The sequence below is a fragment of the Stomoxys calcitrans genome, chromosome 4, assembly GCF_963082655.1.
Source record: "Stomoxys calcitrans chromosome 4, idStoCalc2.1, whole genome shotgun sequence".
Lineage (NCBI taxonomy): Eukaryota > Metazoa > Arthropoda > Insecta > Diptera > Muscidae > Stomoxys > Stomoxys calcitrans.
The window spans coordinates 17,745,457-17,765,590 of NC_081555.1; the positions used below are offsets into that span (position 1 = coordinate 17,745,457).

The 20,134-nt window shown below is 37.2% G+C and overlaps 3 protein-coding genes across 4 annotated transcripts; 2 read left to right on the plus strand and 1 right to left on the minus strand.

Moving 5' to 3' along the window:
- Window positions 1–595: 595 nt before the first annotated feature.
- Window positions 596–11,814, plus strand: LOC106084141 (cdc42 homolog). The gene is made up of 4 exons (XM_013247645.2): window positions 596–704; window positions 6,195–6,495; window positions 10,586–10,783; window positions 10,870–11,814. The coding sequence occupies exons 2-4, from the start codon at window positions 6,208–6,210 to the stop codon at window positions 10,957–10,959; spliced, it is 576 nt and encodes a 191-aa protein (XP_013103099.1). The 5' UTR covers window positions 596–704; window positions 6,195–6,207; the 3' UTR covers window positions 10,960–11,814.
- Window positions 11,815–14,114: 2,300 nt separating this feature from the next.
- On the plus strand, window positions 14,115–15,840 carry LOC106084148 (probable tRNA N6-adenosine threonylcarbamoyltransferase, mitochondrial). Of its 2 annotated transcripts, none has more exons than XM_059367793.1 (4): window positions 14,115–14,374; window positions 14,665–14,798; window positions 14,862–15,332; window positions 15,391–15,840. In XM_059367793.1, exons 1-4 carry the CDS (start codon window positions 14,172–14,174, stop codon window positions 15,828–15,830), a joined length of 1,248 nt encoding a protein of 415 aa, XP_059223776.1. In that variant the 5' UTR covers window positions 14,115–14,171; the 3' UTR covers window positions 15,831–15,840. The 2 variants fall into 2 exon arrangements, with proteins under 2 accessions (XP_059223776.1, XP_013103105.2); XM_013247651.2 differs by having other exon boundaries at window positions 14,862–15,323.
- A 4-nt stretch (window positions 15,841–15,844) lies between these two features.
- Window positions 15,845–18,743, minus strand: LOC106084147 (Golgi resident protein GCP60). The gene is made up of 4 exons (XM_013247650.2): window positions 18,303–18,743; window positions 17,813–18,240; window positions 16,633–17,061; window positions 15,845–16,573 (listed from the first exon to the last, which is right to left on the minus strand). The coding sequence occupies exons 1-4, from the start codon at window positions 18,382–18,384 to the stop codon at window positions 16,160–16,162; spliced, it is 1,353 nt and encodes a 450-aa protein (XP_013103104.2). The 5' UTR covers window positions 18,385–18,743; the 3' UTR covers window positions 15,845–16,159.
- Window positions 18,744–20,134: the final 1,391 nt, after the last annotated feature.

The window sequence follows — 20,134 nt, forward strand, 5'->3', positions numbered from 1 at the left end:
AAAAAGGGTGGTTTGCTGTGAATGTAAACACAGAACTGACATCTTAATACCGTCAATACCGCCGCCGGGTTTCAGCTATTCGCGTGAGACCACCTTTATTAATCCACCTTGAGACTTGCAGTGGAAACTTTTTGTGCACTTTATTTTGGCACAGTAAATAAACTTTTCCCTCAGAACATTTCTCTCTGAAAATGTTGCCAGATTTTTAATGAAAATTCGTTACATTGCTAACAATTTTCAGAGAATTTTAAATACTAAAAATCTGGCAAACTTACATGATACAAAATTGCAAACATTTGTACGTTAAATTTCCAAAAAATATACAAATCTTTAAAGTGATAAAATTGCAATTTAGTTAAAATGCATTTTCGTATATTTTGAAGTTATTAAAAAGTGTAGAAACTATAATAACAAAATAACATCTTTACCACCAATCTTGCTGTTTCTCTTTCATTTTAGCGATTTTTTTTCGACACTGATTCTTGACTCTTTGTTTGGGTTTAGACTCATAGCCGATGTTTCTACTGAGATCGACGGCTTAACTCATCCCGCATGAGCCGATGCAAACGGTGGCGGCGACGTTGAACCAAATACAGTCAGCGACGGCGCGCCGACGTCGAAAATCAACTCGTCTTCGTACTCTGCTTCTTACTTCTTATTGTGAGTGTGAATTCGACGATCTGCCCAACCCATATTCAAAAAAAGTAAGTAATTTAAGTAAAATATCGCAATAAACAAGTAAAAAGTATGAAAAATAACGAGTGTACATTATACAAATTACAAAATCAAGAAGAAATGCTAAATTTCCCCATGCAAAAAAGGAAAATTCTAAAGTGAAAAATTCAGATATCATGAGCAATGAAGAAAAAAGAATGATGACAGCGAAGTAAACGTCGGCGGCGTCGATGATGAAGTCGGCGAAGCAGTCAACAAAGAATCGAAATTACGGAGTGGGAAAATGGTCGCCTACCTTTTTTCCATAGAAAAAAAATCGTCTAGTGTTCTTGTCATTCAAGTAGCATTTTGTGTTCTGCTTGCTTTTTTCCATTCGATGGTCAATGATAATTTCGGCTAGCAGCTTTGGAAACAAATAACAATGCAGATGATGAATGTTATGTTCGGGCGTTTGGCAGGTTGCTGGTGGTTAGTTACTTGATCCATTAAATCGACAATAACTGAATGCTCGCTCTTTTGTTAGAGTATTAGTTCTGCTTTGTTGGTTATTCTGGTGTATATTTAACAGCAGCAGCAGCGCTCTAGCATTGTTAATGTTTTTTTTTTTTGGATTATTCTTGTGCCAAATTCCTAAAAACAAGTTTAGAAATCAATAACTTTCAGCCAAAATGCAAGCCTGCAATCCTCTTTACTTTTCCTGGAATCTCATGAATGAGTAAAACATGGGTAGGGGAGTGCAAAGATTTTTTTTCATGCCTCATTATATGGTGGGCTTTAGCTGTCCATGTATTTTCGTTATTTTGCTTTTGCGTTTGCTTCAATTGGCAATTCTACTTCTTATCACGTTATCATATAGTTTTCCCTTGGACGTGCCGTTTGGTGGCGTCGGTGTTGTGTGCCTGAGTCATCGCCTATCAGGGGGGGGACTTCAATTGATCATAATGCGAAATAAAACGTATCACCTTTATAACTCTCTTTTGTTGGTTTATTCAGGAGAGCGGGGAAACAAAACAAACAAACTCAAGGGTCTTGCAATACCGATCAATTGCAACTTTGAACATGGCACCGTCCATTTTACAGCTTGTTATCATCTGCTATCACGCTTTGTATTTGGTTACAGGCTGGGCTGGTTGCAGTCGCGCCCTGCCTTTAAAACAATACAAAATTCATATCATACATATGATTGGTTTGGTGCATTTTGTTTTTTTTTTTTGTTCATGTGGCGGTCTGTCTGTGTTGGTCTGGTGTTGGTGTTATGTAGGAGCTAGGCATATTGTGCTGCCTGTTGTGTGGAAACCAAATATGCAATGCACAAGTAGTGTCTTTTTCTTTCATATCTTTTGTTATTGTCGTCGTCGTCGTTGTCGTGTGACTAAAACTGTAGAATGCAGGAAGGAAGTTAATCGGAGGAACTGAAGAATGTTTAACGAATGCCATCAACAAATAGGCAACAGTCATAAATCTTAATTCCTCGCAATAGCAATTGTTGTATAAGTCTGGGCATTGCTGCATCATCATAATAAGCTCAGGTGGCCTCAATCTGTGAAATATCGAAGCTTTCTCCTTAGGGGAAATAACAGGTTGTACTAAAGTTGTACCTTGTGGCTGCAAAATATCGCAAGGAGGTATTACAAAAATTATTTATTTTCCCAAGGAAATTGGGTAATATTTCTTAAGAAAATTGCAGAATTTGCCATATAATATTGAATTACTAGGTGTAAATCTAGCGACTAAACTCTTAACGATTGCTCGTTTTCAATGAAAATCCATATATGTATATGTATGCATACAAATGGAGGCTACCGTAGTGCAGAGGTTAGCATGTCCGCCTATGACGCTGAACGCCTGGCGAGACCATCATGAAAAAATTTTTCAGCTGGTGACATTTGTGGGGCACTATGCCTTGTAAAAACTTCTCCCCATCCAGATGTGGCACTGCGGCACGTCGTTCGGACTCGGCTATAAAAAGGAGACCCCTTATCATTGAGTTTGAAACTTGAATCGGACGGCACTCATTGATATGTGAGAAGTTTGCCCCTGTTCCTTAATGGAATGTTCATGGACAAAATCAGCAATTTGCCTGGCTAGAAAGACCGCTCTACAAGTAAGAATTGGCAATCAGAACACTAAACGGATTTGAATACGAAGTAAGCAGCGAATGTTCGACCCCATCTAACCAATTTTAATCTAAAATTACCAATGCTTATGATTGTCTATCGCGAAACCTTTTACAATATGAATAAAAAGCTATTTATCCAAACAAAAAATTAATACCTTAGCGAGCGTTATAAATAGATGAGTGATAAAAGTGACAAAAGGGTGCATAATAAGGTCAAGATGTGATATATATTTTAAAATGACTGTGCCTAAATCATAAAATTAAGTTTAAAAAAAAAACATTTTATGAAGATATCTTAGCCTATTTTGCTATCCATTTATTACAACAGAATATACTGGCAATTTGCTGTCATGATTAATGGGGGCTTTCCTTAAAAAAAAAAAACGATTTAAAATAGATGTGGAATGACTTAAGGGATTGCTAATTTGGTATCCCAGATATTTTTAAAAAATGTTGTATGATTTTTGGTTGAATCCCAGAAATGAACTTCAACTAACTTACTGGGTTGTTGTAGGACCAGTCAATCCGGTTGTACGTACCGGATTGAACCGATGGGGTCCTTCATCGTCAAAGGCTACTGCCTCAGTATACAACACACTGCTATAACACAGTCTTATGAATGGGCACCCACCGCCCAGAGACGTCAGATTGGATTTTCATGATCTAAAGCATCGAAGGACACAAAAACTAGCACTGCACAAAACCATTTCCTACAAACACTTTTCATGATTTTGGAAGAGTGTTCTTCCCCGCGATGAATAAAACAATCTTCTGGAAGATTTTTATGCAATTATTCTTCCGTGAGATGCGAAACACTCTCCTACAATATCATTGGACAATCCATTGCGTGTGCGAAAGTTTTGGCAACTCTACGCGACGATTATCTTACAACGCATTGCGTATAATCGTCCGCATTACTCGTGAAACACTCTTCCAGGTTGCCATTAGATAATCGATTACATGTGCGGAAGTTCTGGCAACTCTTAGCGACGATTCACTTACAAAATCTTCCGTAGTACTCGTGAAATACTCTTCTGGCTATAATTGGGCAATACATAGCGTGTGCGGAAATTTTAGCAACCCTTCGCGACGATTATTACACTATCCATTGTTATACCCACCACCATAGGTGCACTAATTTCGTTATTCCGTTTGAAACACCTCGAAATATGCGTCTAGGACCCCATAAAGTATATATTGGGTTGCCCAAAAAGTAATTGCGGGTTTTTTAAAAGAAAGTAAATGCCTTTTTAAGAAAACGTAGAATGAACTTTAATCAAATATACTTTTTTTACACTTTTTTTCTAAAGCAAGCTAAAAGTAACAGCTGATAACTGACAAAAGAAAGAATGCAATTACAGGGTCACAAGCCGTGAAAAAATTTGTCAACGCCGACTATATGAAAAATCCGCAATCACTTTTTGGGCAACCCAATATATATTTGATCGTCATGACATTTTAAGTCGATTTAGCCATCTGTCCATCCGTCCGTCTGTCGAAAGCTTGCTAACATTCGAAGGAGTAAAGCTAGGCTCTTGAAATTTTGCACAACTACTGCTTTTTAGTGTAGGTCGGTTGGGATTGTAAATGGGCCATATCGGTCCATGTTTTGATATAGCTGCCCTATGAACCGTTCTTGGATCTTGACTTCTTGAGCCACTAGAGGGCGCAATTCTTATCCTATTTGGCTGAAATTTTACAAGAGGTGTTTTGTTATGACTTCCAACAAATATGTTAAATATTGCTTTAATTTGTCTATAACTTTATATAGCTGACATATAAACCGATCTGGGCTCTTGACTTCTTGAGCATCTAGAGGTCGCAATTATTATCCGATTTGGCTGAAATTTTGCAAGAGGTTTTTTGGTGACTTTTAACAACTATGCCAAATATGGGTTCAATTGGCCCATAACTTTATATAGCTGCCATATAAACCGATCTGGGCTCTTGATTTCTAGAGAATCTAGAGGTCGCAATTATTATCCGATTTGGCTGAAATTTTCTACAACGACTTCTCTCATGAACTTCAACATACGTGTCAATTATGGTCTGAATCGGTCAATAACCTTATACAGCTCCCATATTTACCGTTCTCCCTATTTTACTTCTTGAGGCCCTTGAGGGCGCAATTTTTATACGAATTGGCTGAAATTTTACACAACGACTTCCACTATGGTCTTCAACATTCAGTTCAATTATGGTCCGATCGGACGATAACTTGATATTATATCTCCAATATCATAGCAATTCTTTCCTTGTATCATATGTTTGCCTAAAAAGAGATTGGGGAAAAGAACTTGACAAATGTGATCCATGGTGGAGGGTATATAAGTTTCCGCCCGGCCGAACTTAGCACGCTTTTACCTGTTTGTTTTTATTAAACGTAAACGTTGCAATTTAAAACATAGAAAAGGAAGCACAATCCACCACAATCTAATCCGCTTATGTGGTTCTCATCGTCATCACGGAGAGCTTAGCTGAAAGCTACCGAGCGCATCTACAGGTTGCGGATGGTGGAATGCTTCGTAAATGGAGTAGCTGCAGTTGAAGTCGCGGACAATCAATAACCCATCGCCATAACGTTCCTGCAGCGATCGGTCCGGAACAAGCTCGCTTGCCTATGGAGCTTGACAAGTGCTCTACCTCCACACCTACAACAACAACAACTATCATATAGTAAATAATTTACATTTAATATGATATGAAATGTTTTTGTTGAAACTTCGTTACAGATAGTTTAGGTTAGGTTGGGTTGAAAAGAGGGTGCGGATATTAATCCGCCCCAGGCTTCTATGGACATACACCTGAGCCCCAGTAATCGGCTTGTTGTGCGCTCTAAATACTAATCGATAAATTGGTGAACGAATTGAATAAGAACATATTAGCGAATTTGACGGTATTACGTAACAGACCACACTACGTTATAAGGCACAAAAAGATAACAAAGAATAAGTACAGTAGAACGGGTCAAAGTAGTACAATATATTGATTAAAAGGGTCACGAAAAGGATCAAGGCTTCAAAAAGGATAAAAATTATACTTTAGGGTCACAACGCTTTAGGGTCGTAACGCTGCCCATAGGTGAGAATCGGCTAAACGGCAACAACGTGAATCCAGTGGACCGTACTCGGCCCAGTCCCCAACCCCTTCCCACCGAATGCGGCATGAGTAGAGCGCATTCAGCCCCCGTTCGACTCTTCTCAACGTTCCTTCTTTAGTTCAATTTAAATTAAAAGTAAATTTAACATTGTCTTGTCTTCAATATATGTATGCTCAGCAGGCTTTGTTTAAAAAGCATATGGGGTGAAAAATTGTTGTAAATTTTATCTTTTCTACAATTTCTTTATACAATTATCAATTCTTTTAAAATACTAATAAATAATTTTTCTTACAATTTCAGCTAACGCAGAACAATGCAAACTATAAAGTGTGTTGTTGTAGGTGATGGTGCCGTGGGTAAGACCTGCCTGCTTATCTCCTACACAACCAATAAATTCCCTTCGGAATATGTACCCACCGTATTCGACAATTATGCTGTCACTGTTATGATTGGTGGCGAACCATACACCCTGGGTCTTTTCGATACCGCTGGTCAAGAGGATTACGATCGTTTACGTCCATTGTCATATCCACAAACAGATGTATTCTTGGTGTGTTTCTCAGTCGTTAGTCCTAGTTCATTTGAAAATGTAAAAGAGAAAGTAAGTAAATAGCATGTAATAAATAATTAGGAAAAAATATTAAATCCATAATAACATTTTAATGACATGCGATAATATTTCAAATAGAGTATCATAAGATAGTGGTATAGAGTTGTGCAGAATATGGTTTGACAGACCCGAATACATCCTCCTTGACAAGAGTTGCTTGAACCATCAACTAATGGGGCCGAATTACCGCATACGTGATCGAGTGCGCTTTCGTATGAAATGGAATATCATCTCGTATTTAATGGGTGTTTTATTACTAGTATCCAAGTAGTATTTATGACCAAGTTTTTAAAAACAATATTCTATACTCTATTAAAGAGATACATAATTCACAATAGAGAGATTTCGAACGATTTTACTCGTTCACGTGTGCGGTAATTCGGCCCCAGGTTTCTACAGCAGTCCAGCATGGCATATAAACTGAGCCGCTGAGTAGTTCCAAATATGTCTCCTCATCGCCTTCTCCTCTGAAACAAAAATATGCTATTACGATTCTATCTCCTCCTGAATCTCCACAAAGTCTGCATGTCCTAAAACCCAGGGCCCGAATTACCACATACGTGATCGAGTGCGCTTTTGTATCGAATGAAAATTCAACTCGTATTTAATGGAAGTTATACCACTTGTATATAATTTTTTTGTCAAAGTTTTTATAAATAACAAACGATTAACACATTCGCGTTCTTAAAATTCAAAAATTCCCGTTCAATAAAAAGATACATAATTCACAATAGAGATATTTCGAACTATTTTACTCGTTCACGCATGCGGTAATTCGGCACCAGTGCAATGTTGTAATTGTAGCAACAAGTTTTCACATTTGGGTGTAGCGATCCTTAGCAACGTCTATTTGCAGAGCAAAGGTCAACGCTTGGGTATTTATTGGATAAATAAACACCTTTTTTGGGTATTCTTGGGTATACATTTTCCAAAAAGTTTTGATGATTTCGTATTCTTTGTATATAAACCTGACCTTCTGATCTCATAAAGTCGGATTTTATTTATATAAAGCCGCTATATAAACCGAACTCTAGACTTAAAGTCTTGAGACAATAAATTGGTAATTTTTCATCCGATTTCGGTGAAAGTTGGCACAGTGAGTTCTGGTAGACCCCTATTCATTTCTCTTAAGTGCGCTTCAAATCGGACTATATTTGGATATAGCTGCCATTAGACCAACCAACCGATCTCCCGATATAGGTTTTTGAGGCCATAAAAGATCCATTTATTACCCGAATTCGATGAAATTTGCCACTGTGTGTTCTGGTAGACCCCTATCCATTCCTGTAACATGGTGTGGATACAGGACATATTTTATACCCAAGATATCTACAAAATTATAAATACCCAGCTTTTGGGTATGCAAATGAATTGCAAAATGCAAATTTTGTCCATGAACATTCCACTAAGGAACAGGGGCATACTATACCTATCCTATCACCTATCAATGAGTGCAGTCCGATTCAAGTTTAAGCTTAATGATAAAGGGCCTCCTTTTTATAGCCGAGTCCGAACGAGTGCGACATCTCTTTGGAGAGAAGTTTTACATGGCATATTACCTCACAAATGTTACCAGCATTAGGAGAGGAAAGCCACCGCTGAAAATTTTTTCTGATGGTCTCGCCAGTATTCGAACCCAGTCGTTCAGCGTCATAGGCGGACATGCTAACCTCTGCGCTACGGTGGCCTCCAGCTTTTGGGTATAAATGGGTAAATACCCAGGTATAATTTACCAGGTAAATACCTTTTGGGTATTTACCCATCGCCCATCGCTACCTATTAGCAGTATAGTGTTTTGTTCCTCCTCCTCAATGAATTTGGTTATAGGACAACGGGCAACCATCAATGCATTGCATGTGTCCTCGTTACGCAAATAGCGTAGTCATCGTTGGAATTTCTACTAAAAAAAGTGTGGGCAATGTCCAATTTTTGCCATCTAATTGGCAGATTCATTCTCGGATTCCGCTATAAAAAAAGAGGTCCCTTGTCATTGAGCTTAAACCTGAATCGGACAACACTCATTGATGTGTGAGAAGTTTGTCCTTGTTTCCCCTGTTCGCCAGGACTCGAAACCCTGTTCGCCAGGATTCGAACCCAGGCGTTCAGCGTCATAGGCGGCCATGCTAATCTCTTTGGTGAGACTTTGTAGTATTTTCTATGTCAATGTCAGATTTTCGCGGTTAGCATACTCAAGCACATGATACGATATCAGACTTGAACTGACGGCACGGGATCGCTGGCATGGCATGGCTGTGAGCACCACACAAACTGGAAAATTGAGGTCCAATCTGTGTGGTGTCCATTGCTGTCGCGAGAAGCGTCCACAGATTGCGGATACTAGAATGATACATACGGAGAAGCTGCAATGGCAGTAGCGGACAATCAGCAGTATCGAGCGGAGAATCTCAGAAAGAGACTGGGCATCACCGGCTCTTGCACAAATACTGAGGGCTTATGGTGCTCCATATGACAGTTATTGGCGCTTTAAATAGCAAATGGCCACCATGTTCCTTCTGCTATCGGCCCTTTGGACCGGAACGAGCTTGTTCACCTGCAGAAGCTTGACGAGGATCGCCACCTCCACATGAAAAGTTGGCTGTAACAACAACAACCGGAATCCGCTTGTATGTATTGAGTTGACCCAGGGTGTACAACACACTGTTAAAACAACAACCGGTTCTACGTACCGGATTGACCCGATGGAGTCCTTCATCGGCAAGGGTTGCCGCCTTAGTGTACAACACACTGTTACAACAACAACAACAAACTGAAAATATAAGCTGGGCGTTTTCGGGGAAACTTTTTGGGTGAAGTTGCCGTGCTCCCCGGTGGCCAAGTACCTGAGCATTCTTGACCAGACAATGAACTAGAAAAGGAACGTCAAGGAAAGGATCAGAAGGGGACTTAATGCACTCTTCTTCTGTCTTTATTCGATAGGAAGAAGTGGAAACCTTGGGGTAGAGCTGCCGCCAAATACTTTATCTAATTCTTGGCCAGAGGCTAAGCAAGAGAAGAAACGAGCGGCGATGGTTAACTGGATGTTTATGGCGGTGGTTCGTCCAATTCGCACTTATGGGTGTCTGGTACGGTATCAGGCTCCAAGATCCATTTCAGAATCACCTGTGATACCTTTTCTAACTAATTTTTCTTCTTTATACCCTCCACCATAGGATGGGGGAGGGTAACACCTCGAAATATGCGTCTAAGACCCCATAAAGTATATATATTCTTGATCGTCGTGACATTTTAAGTCGAACTAGCAATGTCCGCCCGTCTGTCTGTCGAAAGCGCGCTAACTTTTGAAAGGGTAAAGCTAGCCGCTTGAGATGTTGCACAAATACTTCTTATTAGTGTAGGTCGGTTGGGATTGTAAATGGGCCAAATCGGTACATGTTTTGAAATAGCTGCCATACAAACCGATCTTGGGTCTTGACTTCTTCAGCCTCAGTAGGGCGCAATTCTCGTCCGATTTGACTGAAATTTTGCACGTAATGTTCTGATATCACTTCCAACAAATGTGCTAAGTATGGTTCGAATCGGTTCATAACCTGATATAGCTGCCATATACACCGATCTTGTGTCTTGACTGCTTGAGCTTTTAGAAGGCGCAATACTTATCCGATTTGGCTGTAACTTTGCACGTGGTGTTTTAGTATTACTTCCAGCATTTGTGTGAAGTATGGTCCAAAATGGTCCATAACCTGATATAGCTGCCATATAAACCGATCGGGGATCTTGACTTCTTGAGCCGATTGGCACAAATTTTGTACAACGGCATCTCCTATGGCCTTCAACATACCTGTGCAATATGGTCTGAATCGAACTATAGCTTGATACAGCTCCCATATAAACCGATCTCCCGATTTTGCTTCAGGAGCCCCGAATCGAACTTTAACTTGATTTAGCTCCTAATCCTCCCATCTTATTCTTTATTCTTGGTTTGCCTAAAAATAGATACTGCGCAAAGAACTCGACAGATGCGATCCATGGTGGAGTGTATATAAGATTCGGCCCGGCCGAACTTAGCAATCTCTTTAATTTAACTCATATTCATGAAATTTTAATGTTTTCTCCTTTTTAGTGGGTGCCGGAAATTCAACACCATGCTCAAAAGACTCCCTTCCTGTTGGTGGGAACGCAAATAGATTTGCGTGATGAAACCAGTACATTGGAAAAGTTGGCCAAGAATAAACAGAAGCCCATTGGCATTGAGATGGGCGAAAAGTTGGCTAAAGAATTAAAAGCAGTCAAATATGTTGAGTGTTCTGCTTTAACACAGGTAAATAAACAAAAACTATGAAATTATTGCTTAAAAACTAATAATGAAAAAAATGTGTGTGTTTTTATTTTTATTAAAACTAACAGAAAGGTCTTAAAAATGTATTCGATGAAGCCATCTTAGCTGCATTGGAGCCTCCAGAACCCGCCAAGAAAAAGAAGTGCAGATTCTTATAATTTCTATGTGTATTATAATTTATTGAAAATAACACAAGATACACGCAATCATAAATTCTAAAGCATAACAACAACAACAAAAAAACACAACTATTGGATTACTAACGAAAACAGAGAAAAGTTATTTGAAAAGCGTCATTTGATTTGATTATTAAATTTGAAAACGAACAGCAGGAGGAGATTTAACTCGGATGTGTCTAGCTTTTGTATAAGGTAAATTGGAACCAGCAGCAGTAGTAGATAACAACACACAATAATCATTATTTGCAATGAGAATCTTTGATAGTCCTAAAATAACAGAGATTTAATTAACACCAACATTATAATACGTAATGTTATAAAAACAAAAACAAATACTATTTTTAGAAAACACTAAAAATGATCGAACTTCATAATGAAATCTAACAAAGAAACAACACTACTAATGGCAGTAACAATAATTTATTATCTCTCATGTCATGTCATGAAAGTGAATAACAAAACCAAAAGAATATTGAAAGAATAAAACAAAACGCAACATTTAACTGAAAAAAAATATAGTTATTTGTCATTGGACATGTGAAGCAATCTTTCTTAAAAAAAAAAAAACACAACAACTACACAGTTTTGCTATACTACAACAACAACAAGAAAACATAACATCTATTGTTAAAGATACATATTAAAAAAGAAGTCATTTGCAGCATACATCAGTAATATATAACACATATACACTTATATATACACCGCTCCTTTTTCCTTCCCTCCACTAACGTTTCGTTTTTTTCTTTACCATAATTTAAGTTTGCGCTTTGAAATTGCGTGTATAAGCGTTAAGGCAAAGAACCCCCTCAACACAAGTAATACTTTTTTTTTTTAAATAATCCATCATCCAAAACACAAAAAAATGCATAAAATAGAGAAATAGAAAAACAAAAATGATTTCTAGTTCGTCACAGTGAACTAATGCATTTTTTTTATTTAAACAAAAAAAAAAAAGAAATATATTAATATATATATTAATCATTAATAATAATAAATAAATAAAAAGCAAAAAACATATTTTTATATATACAATTATCAATTTTTACATTATATTTTAGTTCTAGACATTGTAACTATTGATTTCAGATATAATAAAAGTATAAAAAGCGAAACAATAAAATCTTAAATTCAAAATTAAAACAAAAAAAAATTACAAGTGTTTTTAACATCAAACGCATCAAAATACAACGGCTGCGTTGGCTAGGTCATGTTGTCAGAATGAATGAAGAAGCTCCAGCAAAGAAGTCTTTTGAAGGCAAACACGGTGGTACACGCAAACCACTAAGGCCAAAGCCCGATGGAAAGAACAAGTGGTGGGAGACAACTCGAAACTTGGTTTCAGAGATTTTAGAATAAGCGCAGAAGATCGAGGCGCTTGGAACGCTATTCTACCTTCGGGTAGTGGAACATGCGTTCTTTCATAGCCAATTAAAGCAAGTAAGTTTTTAACATCTATTGGATATCAATGAGTGCTGCTCAATGCAAGATTTGATATTGGCACTTCTTTGCAATGTCGAATCTCTACAAAAGAAGCAGGCCAAATAGCCAGCAGATGTGAAAACAGTATAGAGTAAGGCTATTATGCACAAGTTGGTGCTTAAAAAGGCCAATATAAGGAATTTCTCTTATACGTTTAAAACGGCAGATCATAAGGTTGTGATTTTTGAGAGCTGCCTTTTGCTGGACTAATGCCGACTGGATGGAGGATGTTAGGATATTATTTATACCGAAATCGGAAGATTTTAACTAGAGAGGAACTCTGTCAGGACTTTTGTTTGTCCAAGGGTTAACAGGGGCCGAATTACCATATACGCGAACGACTAAAACCGTTCGAAATCTCTCTATTGTGAACGAGAAATTTTGAAATTTAGGAATGCGAATGTTTAAATCGCTTATGATTTATAAATCATTTGAAAATAAAATGTGTATAATAGTGGTATAACATCCATTAAATACGAGATGAAATCGATCACGTATGCGGTAATTCAGCCCAGGTTCATCAAGGTGGAAAGGGTTAAATTTGTAGGCCAATGGGTTAGTCTAAAACCCAGAAAGACTAAGCTGCTAGTTGTCACCAGATAATACAAGCTAGGTTTTTCGGGAGACCTGTTTTGGATGGATGGGTGACGTTGCCCGAAGGCCAAGCACCTGGGCTTGATTCTCGACCAGAAAAGGAACTGAAGAAGGTACTTCTAGGATAGGATCCGAAGTAGAGCTGGAAAAATATCGATGGCACTATCGATATTTAATTTTTTGACTGAATATCGATTGATATTTTTATGATGGATACTATTGCAAAAGTTAAAATGCGCCTATAGAGGGCGAAATTTTTATTCGATTAGACTAACATTTTGTGCAAGGATTTCTCTCATGCCTTCTAACTGTTGTTATTAACCATTGTTTTATTTGGTCTGTGCATTGATATTGGTTCTATTGGGTTGCCCAAAAAGTAATTGCGGATTTTTCATATAGTCGTCGTTGACAAATTTTTTCACGGCTTGTGACTCTGTAATTGCATTCTTTCTTCTGTCAGTTATCAGCTGTTACTTTTAGCTTGCTTTAGAAAAAAAGTGTAAAAAAAGTATATTTGATTAAAGTTCATTCTAAGTTTTATTAAAAATGCATTTACTTTCTTTTAAAAATCCGCAATTTCTCTTTGGGCAACCCAATATATAAATCAAAACGATACTATTGATATTTATTATTAAAACTATCGAAAATATCGAACATCCTTCATTATTTAAGCTTACAGAGGTCTTTTAACTTCCGAATATTGTGAAATCTAAATGAAAAAGATTCATTTTAGGTTTGACGATTTTCGAGAAAAGTTTGGTGATTTATAGAACAGAAGCCATAACGGACAAAAATCGAATAACATTGTAGCATAACACAAATAAAAAAACGAATTTTCCTCAATTTTGACGATTTTTCATGAAAAAGACCTGGCAGCACTGACAGTAAACTATGTTGCATGTTTTCGAAGCAACACTCAAAAACAAAGCTCAACGCAGTCATTCTGTTTCGGTCTTAAGTTTTTTGTTTGTTAACGGACATTGCGAAATTGGCCCTAGTATGATTCCTTCAGTGTAAAGCACCCTTTAAAATAATATCAGCTGATCTCTAGAAAACAGTTTAACAAACGCCAGAAAATACTATTATTAATTTCAAAATCCTTTAATATAAATGAAATGTTTAATTGTAATAAGTTGCAACGCTTTTACCCCTTAGAGGTGTGCAGAAAACTGTCTGCAGTTTTAAAATGTCGTTCTTTGACTGTGATGGGAATTGAGACTTCGTGTGATGATACCGGCATTGCGATTATAAAACGTGAAGCAGACAATAACAAGGTTTTGGCAAATGTTTTAAATTCACAGCAAAGTTTTCATATAAGGTGACCCATAAATAAATAGTAAAAATAAGATTTTGTTAAAAAAAAATGTTCGCAAGAAACGTTTGGTTTTGAAAAAGGGGGTCCAAGAAGAAGATATCGCTTATTTGCTCCAGCAATATGTCCAAACAAGATAGCCATAGAAGAAGAAGGCATTCACGAAATATTTGTACTTGTTAATGTCACAATGCTAAATTATATCTCTTTTGAGTATATGCTTGTGTGACATTGATACTTTTAAATTGAAGTTATTTTTATTCAATTTGTATTTTTTGACTTTGTTATATTTTCAGATATGGTGGCATAATACCGCCTCGTGCTCAAGACTTACATAGATCCAAAATTGCTGCCGTATACGAACGTTGCTTGGAGGAGGCAAATATTAAACCCAACGAAATAAATGCAATTGCTGTTACTACCAGACCAGGTAAACTGTAGTTAATTCAATTATAAGCCTCCTTTTCTTACTCATATTGGTATATGTTGTCAGGTCTACCTCTCAGTCTTATGGTGGGTTTACGTTTTGCTCGCTATATAGCTCGTTGCAATAACAAACCTTTACTGCCAGTTCATCACATGAAAGCTCATGCCTTGCAAGCTCGCATGGAACATGATATCCCATTTCCATTTTTGTGTCTCCTTATAAGCGGAGGCCATTCGCAATTGTGCTTCGTTCAAGATGCTAACAAATTTCTTTTGCTGGGGGAAAGTCTGGATGATGCTCCAGGCGAAGCATTTGATAAAATAGTTCGACGCCTGCGTCTATATATTAATCCACAATTTCAGAAATGGAGTGGTGGTCAGATTGTGGACAATGCCGCCAAATTGGCACAAAACCCAGAAGCATTTGAATTTCCTTTACCTCTGGCACGTATGCGAGATTGCAATTTTAGTTTTGCTGGCATCAAAAATAATTCATTTCGAGCCATCAAAAGACAAGAAATGAAAGAAGGTAAAAGCAGTAAGCCATATTTCTGCCGTTTAAAGGTTTCAAGTATGTTAAAACCTTTCTCTTGCAGGCTGTCCCCCAGATTCTGTTATCAGCAATTATGCAGATTTTTGCGCTGGCCTATTAAATGCTGTTTCCCGCCACCTTATGAATCGCACTCAAAGAGCCATTGAATTTTGCATAGAACATAAGTTATTCGCCTCAAACATACCAAAATCTTTGGTGGTATCCGGAGGTGTGGCAAATAATGATGTTATATTTCAAGACATCGCCCATTTAGCCGCTCAATATGAATGCCAAACGTTTAGGCCATCGAAAAAATATTGCTCTGATAACGGGGTTATGATTGCCTGGAACGGCATAGAACAAATGATGCACAATACACAAAGTACAAGGTATGATTATTATAATATTGATATACAGGGCAAGGCCACTTTGGGCGAATCCCTAATTCAGCAGGTGACAGAAGCTAATATTAAATGCAAGTGGATAAAACCATCAAGAAGTTGATATAAGCGTATGAGTAGTCTTGGTTAATGTTTATTGATCCGTTTAGTATATGCCGCAGACATATGGACAAGTTATGAACGATAATGAAAATATTTATTGTTCTTACAGTTGAGAAACACTTTTACACGAATGCAAATGTTTTAATGCATTTTGTCAAATAGCAATTTATAAAATATAATAATAAATACAGATTATCCAATAATAATAATAATAATCTTCATGTAATAATAGCATATAGGTATATTGGAACTATATAATGCACGAATTACAAAACAAAATGGTATGTTGAGGCCTAAAATCTAACAGTTTATATGTGTGTTTGTGTGTTTTCAACGTTCATAATAAACACGATAATACAATTTTTTGGATCGCCATATGCTATAGCTGTTATCGAATTTTAGCAGATACACACCCTCGCCGGGATATGTGTGTGAACCAACGTATACCTCATTGAAACATTCACGCCGGTAAATGGGAACGATAATAGAAATTGGGGGTTTTAGGGGGGAATTATTTAAGTTGCTGCGATCATTGGCCATCGAGCCACATTCCAGATCCTCATTGGTCGATAAATAATCCTCGTCCAGAAATTCGTCATCATCATCACTATCGCTGACATGCACGGTAACCTCCTGAGTTACCGGTTTGCTCCACTCAAAATAGATACCAAAGCCAATGTCATAGCTGTCGGTGGCAAATTCCCAAAATATGGATTTGCCATTAAGATTTGTGGGAACACGTACCTAAAATGGGGACCATAGCATTTAGAAATATGATTCTGTTAGGTTTGGAAAATTCTTACTGTTACGGTATCTCCATGTCCAATAGTTATGACGCCATCTCCATCGCCGGCAGAAACTTCAACTTTGAAATCTTCAATGTCGGGTCTTGTCCATATTTTTGCCGGCTGTATAAGCACATAATCATCGCCATCTTCATTATGACCTTGCAGATGATGCTGGTCTTCCGTTTGTTGTTGGCCCTCCATGGATAATTTGGCCAAGTCTTTATTCAATTCATCAGTATTTGGCTGGGCAGCACTTGAACTGATATCTGCCATATCTCTCGTTGCCGCTGTGGAATTATTGTTGGTGCCATTATTTTCCGAGGCGTTATTATGATTTTGCATATGCAGCTGCTGCATATATTGGTGGTAGTGTTCTTGTTGCAGTTGGTGTATTAGAACAGCCTGTTGTTCCGGGTTACCGGGGAATTGTTTTTCAGCATATGTCTAAAGAAAAGTAAAATATAAGTCGAATATTAGTGGGGAATTGTGCCTTGAAGAAGGTTCAAAGTTAAATAAATCTATTTATATATGCTGCACCAAAGTATTGGTGTAGGTTTTAGTCCTTGAATTTCTCTGGCAGTAACATTTTTACTGCCCTTTTTCCGATTTGTGCTTTCAACTGTATAAATCCTGTTTATGTGCCTCACTTTATTCATTATCAACCTATGGTTGATATTTCACATTGACCATAGAATTCTCAGACTTCATTCCTTTTCAATTTTATCTCAAAACTACGGCATATGTGTTTTTTTTTTCAATATTTACATACACATTTGTGCTTGAACTTATAATTTTTATACATATTTTAACATACAGTATGGTTTTAAAGTCTACACACAGTGTATTGGTGCGTCTAAAATTCTAAAACATTAATTAACCATATTTTTCACATTTATTTTTATGCAGCGGAGCTTGCTGGCTTCCTGACTTCCCAAGCCAAAACAATGAAAACCTAAGCCCAGCACTGTAGAAACCAATAAAACATTACTTCCAATAACTGGGTTACCTATTAATAATAAATGTTTAATATCCTTCTACTGTCTGCTGTGGTTGATTTTAATTGACCCATTTCAAGGTAAAGCCGCACACACAACAAAACTAAAAACGTGGGTACACTCGCACACACACACACACACACACACACACATGTGCGCAAGCACATAACTATGTACTATAAGTTCTGTCACGGACCTACCTTAAACTGTTGATATGTTTGTTTATTTAGTGCGTCCTGTAGTTGCCGTCGCTGCATTTCTTCCTTGTAGCCCTCCTCCAATAGCTCTTGTTGTTCTCGTTCCTTTTGCTCTTTTTCTTGTTTTTCCCTTTCCATACGTTTTAGTTCTTCCTTGAGAGTTTCATCGCGATTCTTTCTCACCGCTTCCACATATGGACGGAATGCACTACACATGGACTCCAGCAAATCGATAAAGCCCTCCATGGCCTGTTCACGGTTAATATTGCCCAACATTTGCCAGTGCATGCGACGATCCTTGCCAATTACATCGAGCACACCCAATTCGGGAGCATCCTTGGGATCGAAGGGTCCACATGAGGCTTGCTGTTTAAAGGCTATTAATTTAAGATTATCCTCATAAGACAAATGTATAGCTTTTCCAGAGTTTTCTGCGAAAGATAAAGGAGGAAGTAAGTAATCGGTAAACACACCCATAACATACATTACTTACGTTTGTAAAATTGTAGGGCCATTCTATATAGCTCAAGTAATGGAAAGCCCCATTTTTCCAGTTCTTCTACGTTTTTGTCCATAGCTTTGGGATACGTGGGTTTTTTATGCTTGCAATACAATTTTTAGGTATTTATAAACAAACAAAAGAACTAGAACTTTTTCTTGCCAGCATTTCAAACGGGCTAATATTCCCTAGGCAAAGTCATTTTGCCAACAACAAAATTGCTTGCGGTTGCGGGTAACAGCTTTGTCAAAATACAAAATCTATTTAAATTGATTAATGTCCAACAACTATCAACTTTTTGTGCAAGAGACAGCGATAGGGGTCGTTTATAAGGGCTTTTAAATTAGTTCAAATGAGTTTACAAATTAAACAATTATTAAACTTTGCCAATACCGAGACTTTCTGACACCTATTAATACGAAAGAATTGTAATCAGCTGTTGGCTTGATTTGTGTGTGCGGCAAAGAGCAATGCAAGCAGTACAGAGTCAGTCGACTGCTGTGAAGCAAGGAATCGAAACAGAATAAAAATGTTTGGCGGCAGGCAATTGAATAGACACCAAATTCCCTTGGCAGCCGGTTGTACGCATGACATAATTACCACGTAGTGTACCGTAAACAGCTGAGTTTACGATAGTGCACTATCTGTCAACGAGTTTTAGTTGTGTGTGTGTATTATAGTTAAGAACCATAACACACACAAACAACGAAAAATGGCCCGAACTAATTACATACATAAAATCATAGTTGCACTAATCACTGATTTTGACAGATACAGTGCACTCAATATTTTGTTGTTGGGCAACTGCCACTACCTGTAACCACGATAGAATTAAGAAGGTTAAGTCACTTGCGCAACAACAACACGATTACGATACATGTGGATGGTGGCGCAAATTCCCGCTAGGCTGTCAAATTTCTGCACACTTTCTAATTGACATACTAGTTTTAAGCAAATTAAAATAAATTAAATGTAAAAAAAAAATAAAATCCAAATAATGCATTTAACGTTCTAGTGGGATTTGGAAACAACTCTGGAATTGGAAATTCCATCAGCTGGGCAAGTGACCTAATCTTCTTTAGTGAACACTGGTACAAATATACGGTGTACGTTATCAAGATGTCATTTCAAAATGATATTGTTCTCAACGCAACCAAAGAAACTTGCGTTAGTGTGTAAGTAAAACTAGGGAAAGAAAACCACAAAGAGAACGTGCAAAAAATGGGGTGGTTTGCTGTGAATGTAAACCACAGAAGTTCAATAGGTATATATGTTCCATCACCTCTTTTATAAGGCATCACGTTAAATAAGTATATATGTTCCATCGCCTCTTAAGAGGCAGTGCGTACAAAGATTAAAATAAACGAAGAAAATTAAGAAGAGAAAGAATTCCAATATAATTTTGCCAATTTCGGCCAAGTTTGACGTTATAAAGATGTAAAATTTTTTTGCATTCTCTTTGTTGTTATCTTCTTTCTCTATAGTAGTATATTTATTATTTTGTTGTATTCTAATTTATTTTATTATTTTTTAATATAATTCTTATTATTTTATTATAACTTTTTTTTATTTTATTCTCATTATTTTATTATATTTTTTTTTTTATTTTATTATTATATTCCATATTTTCACATGGCAATGCTGTCGACAAATAATTATAACGGAATATATATTGACAGACAGTTCCTACGTACGTATAAATTTAGAGTATTCGCATGTTGTTGTTTTGATCATTCAGCGACGTTGTTGTAAACACAAAAAAGAAATAAAATAAATCTGGTGCGTCAAGCAAAGTGAAGTAAAGAATTTAAGATATTGAATTTTGT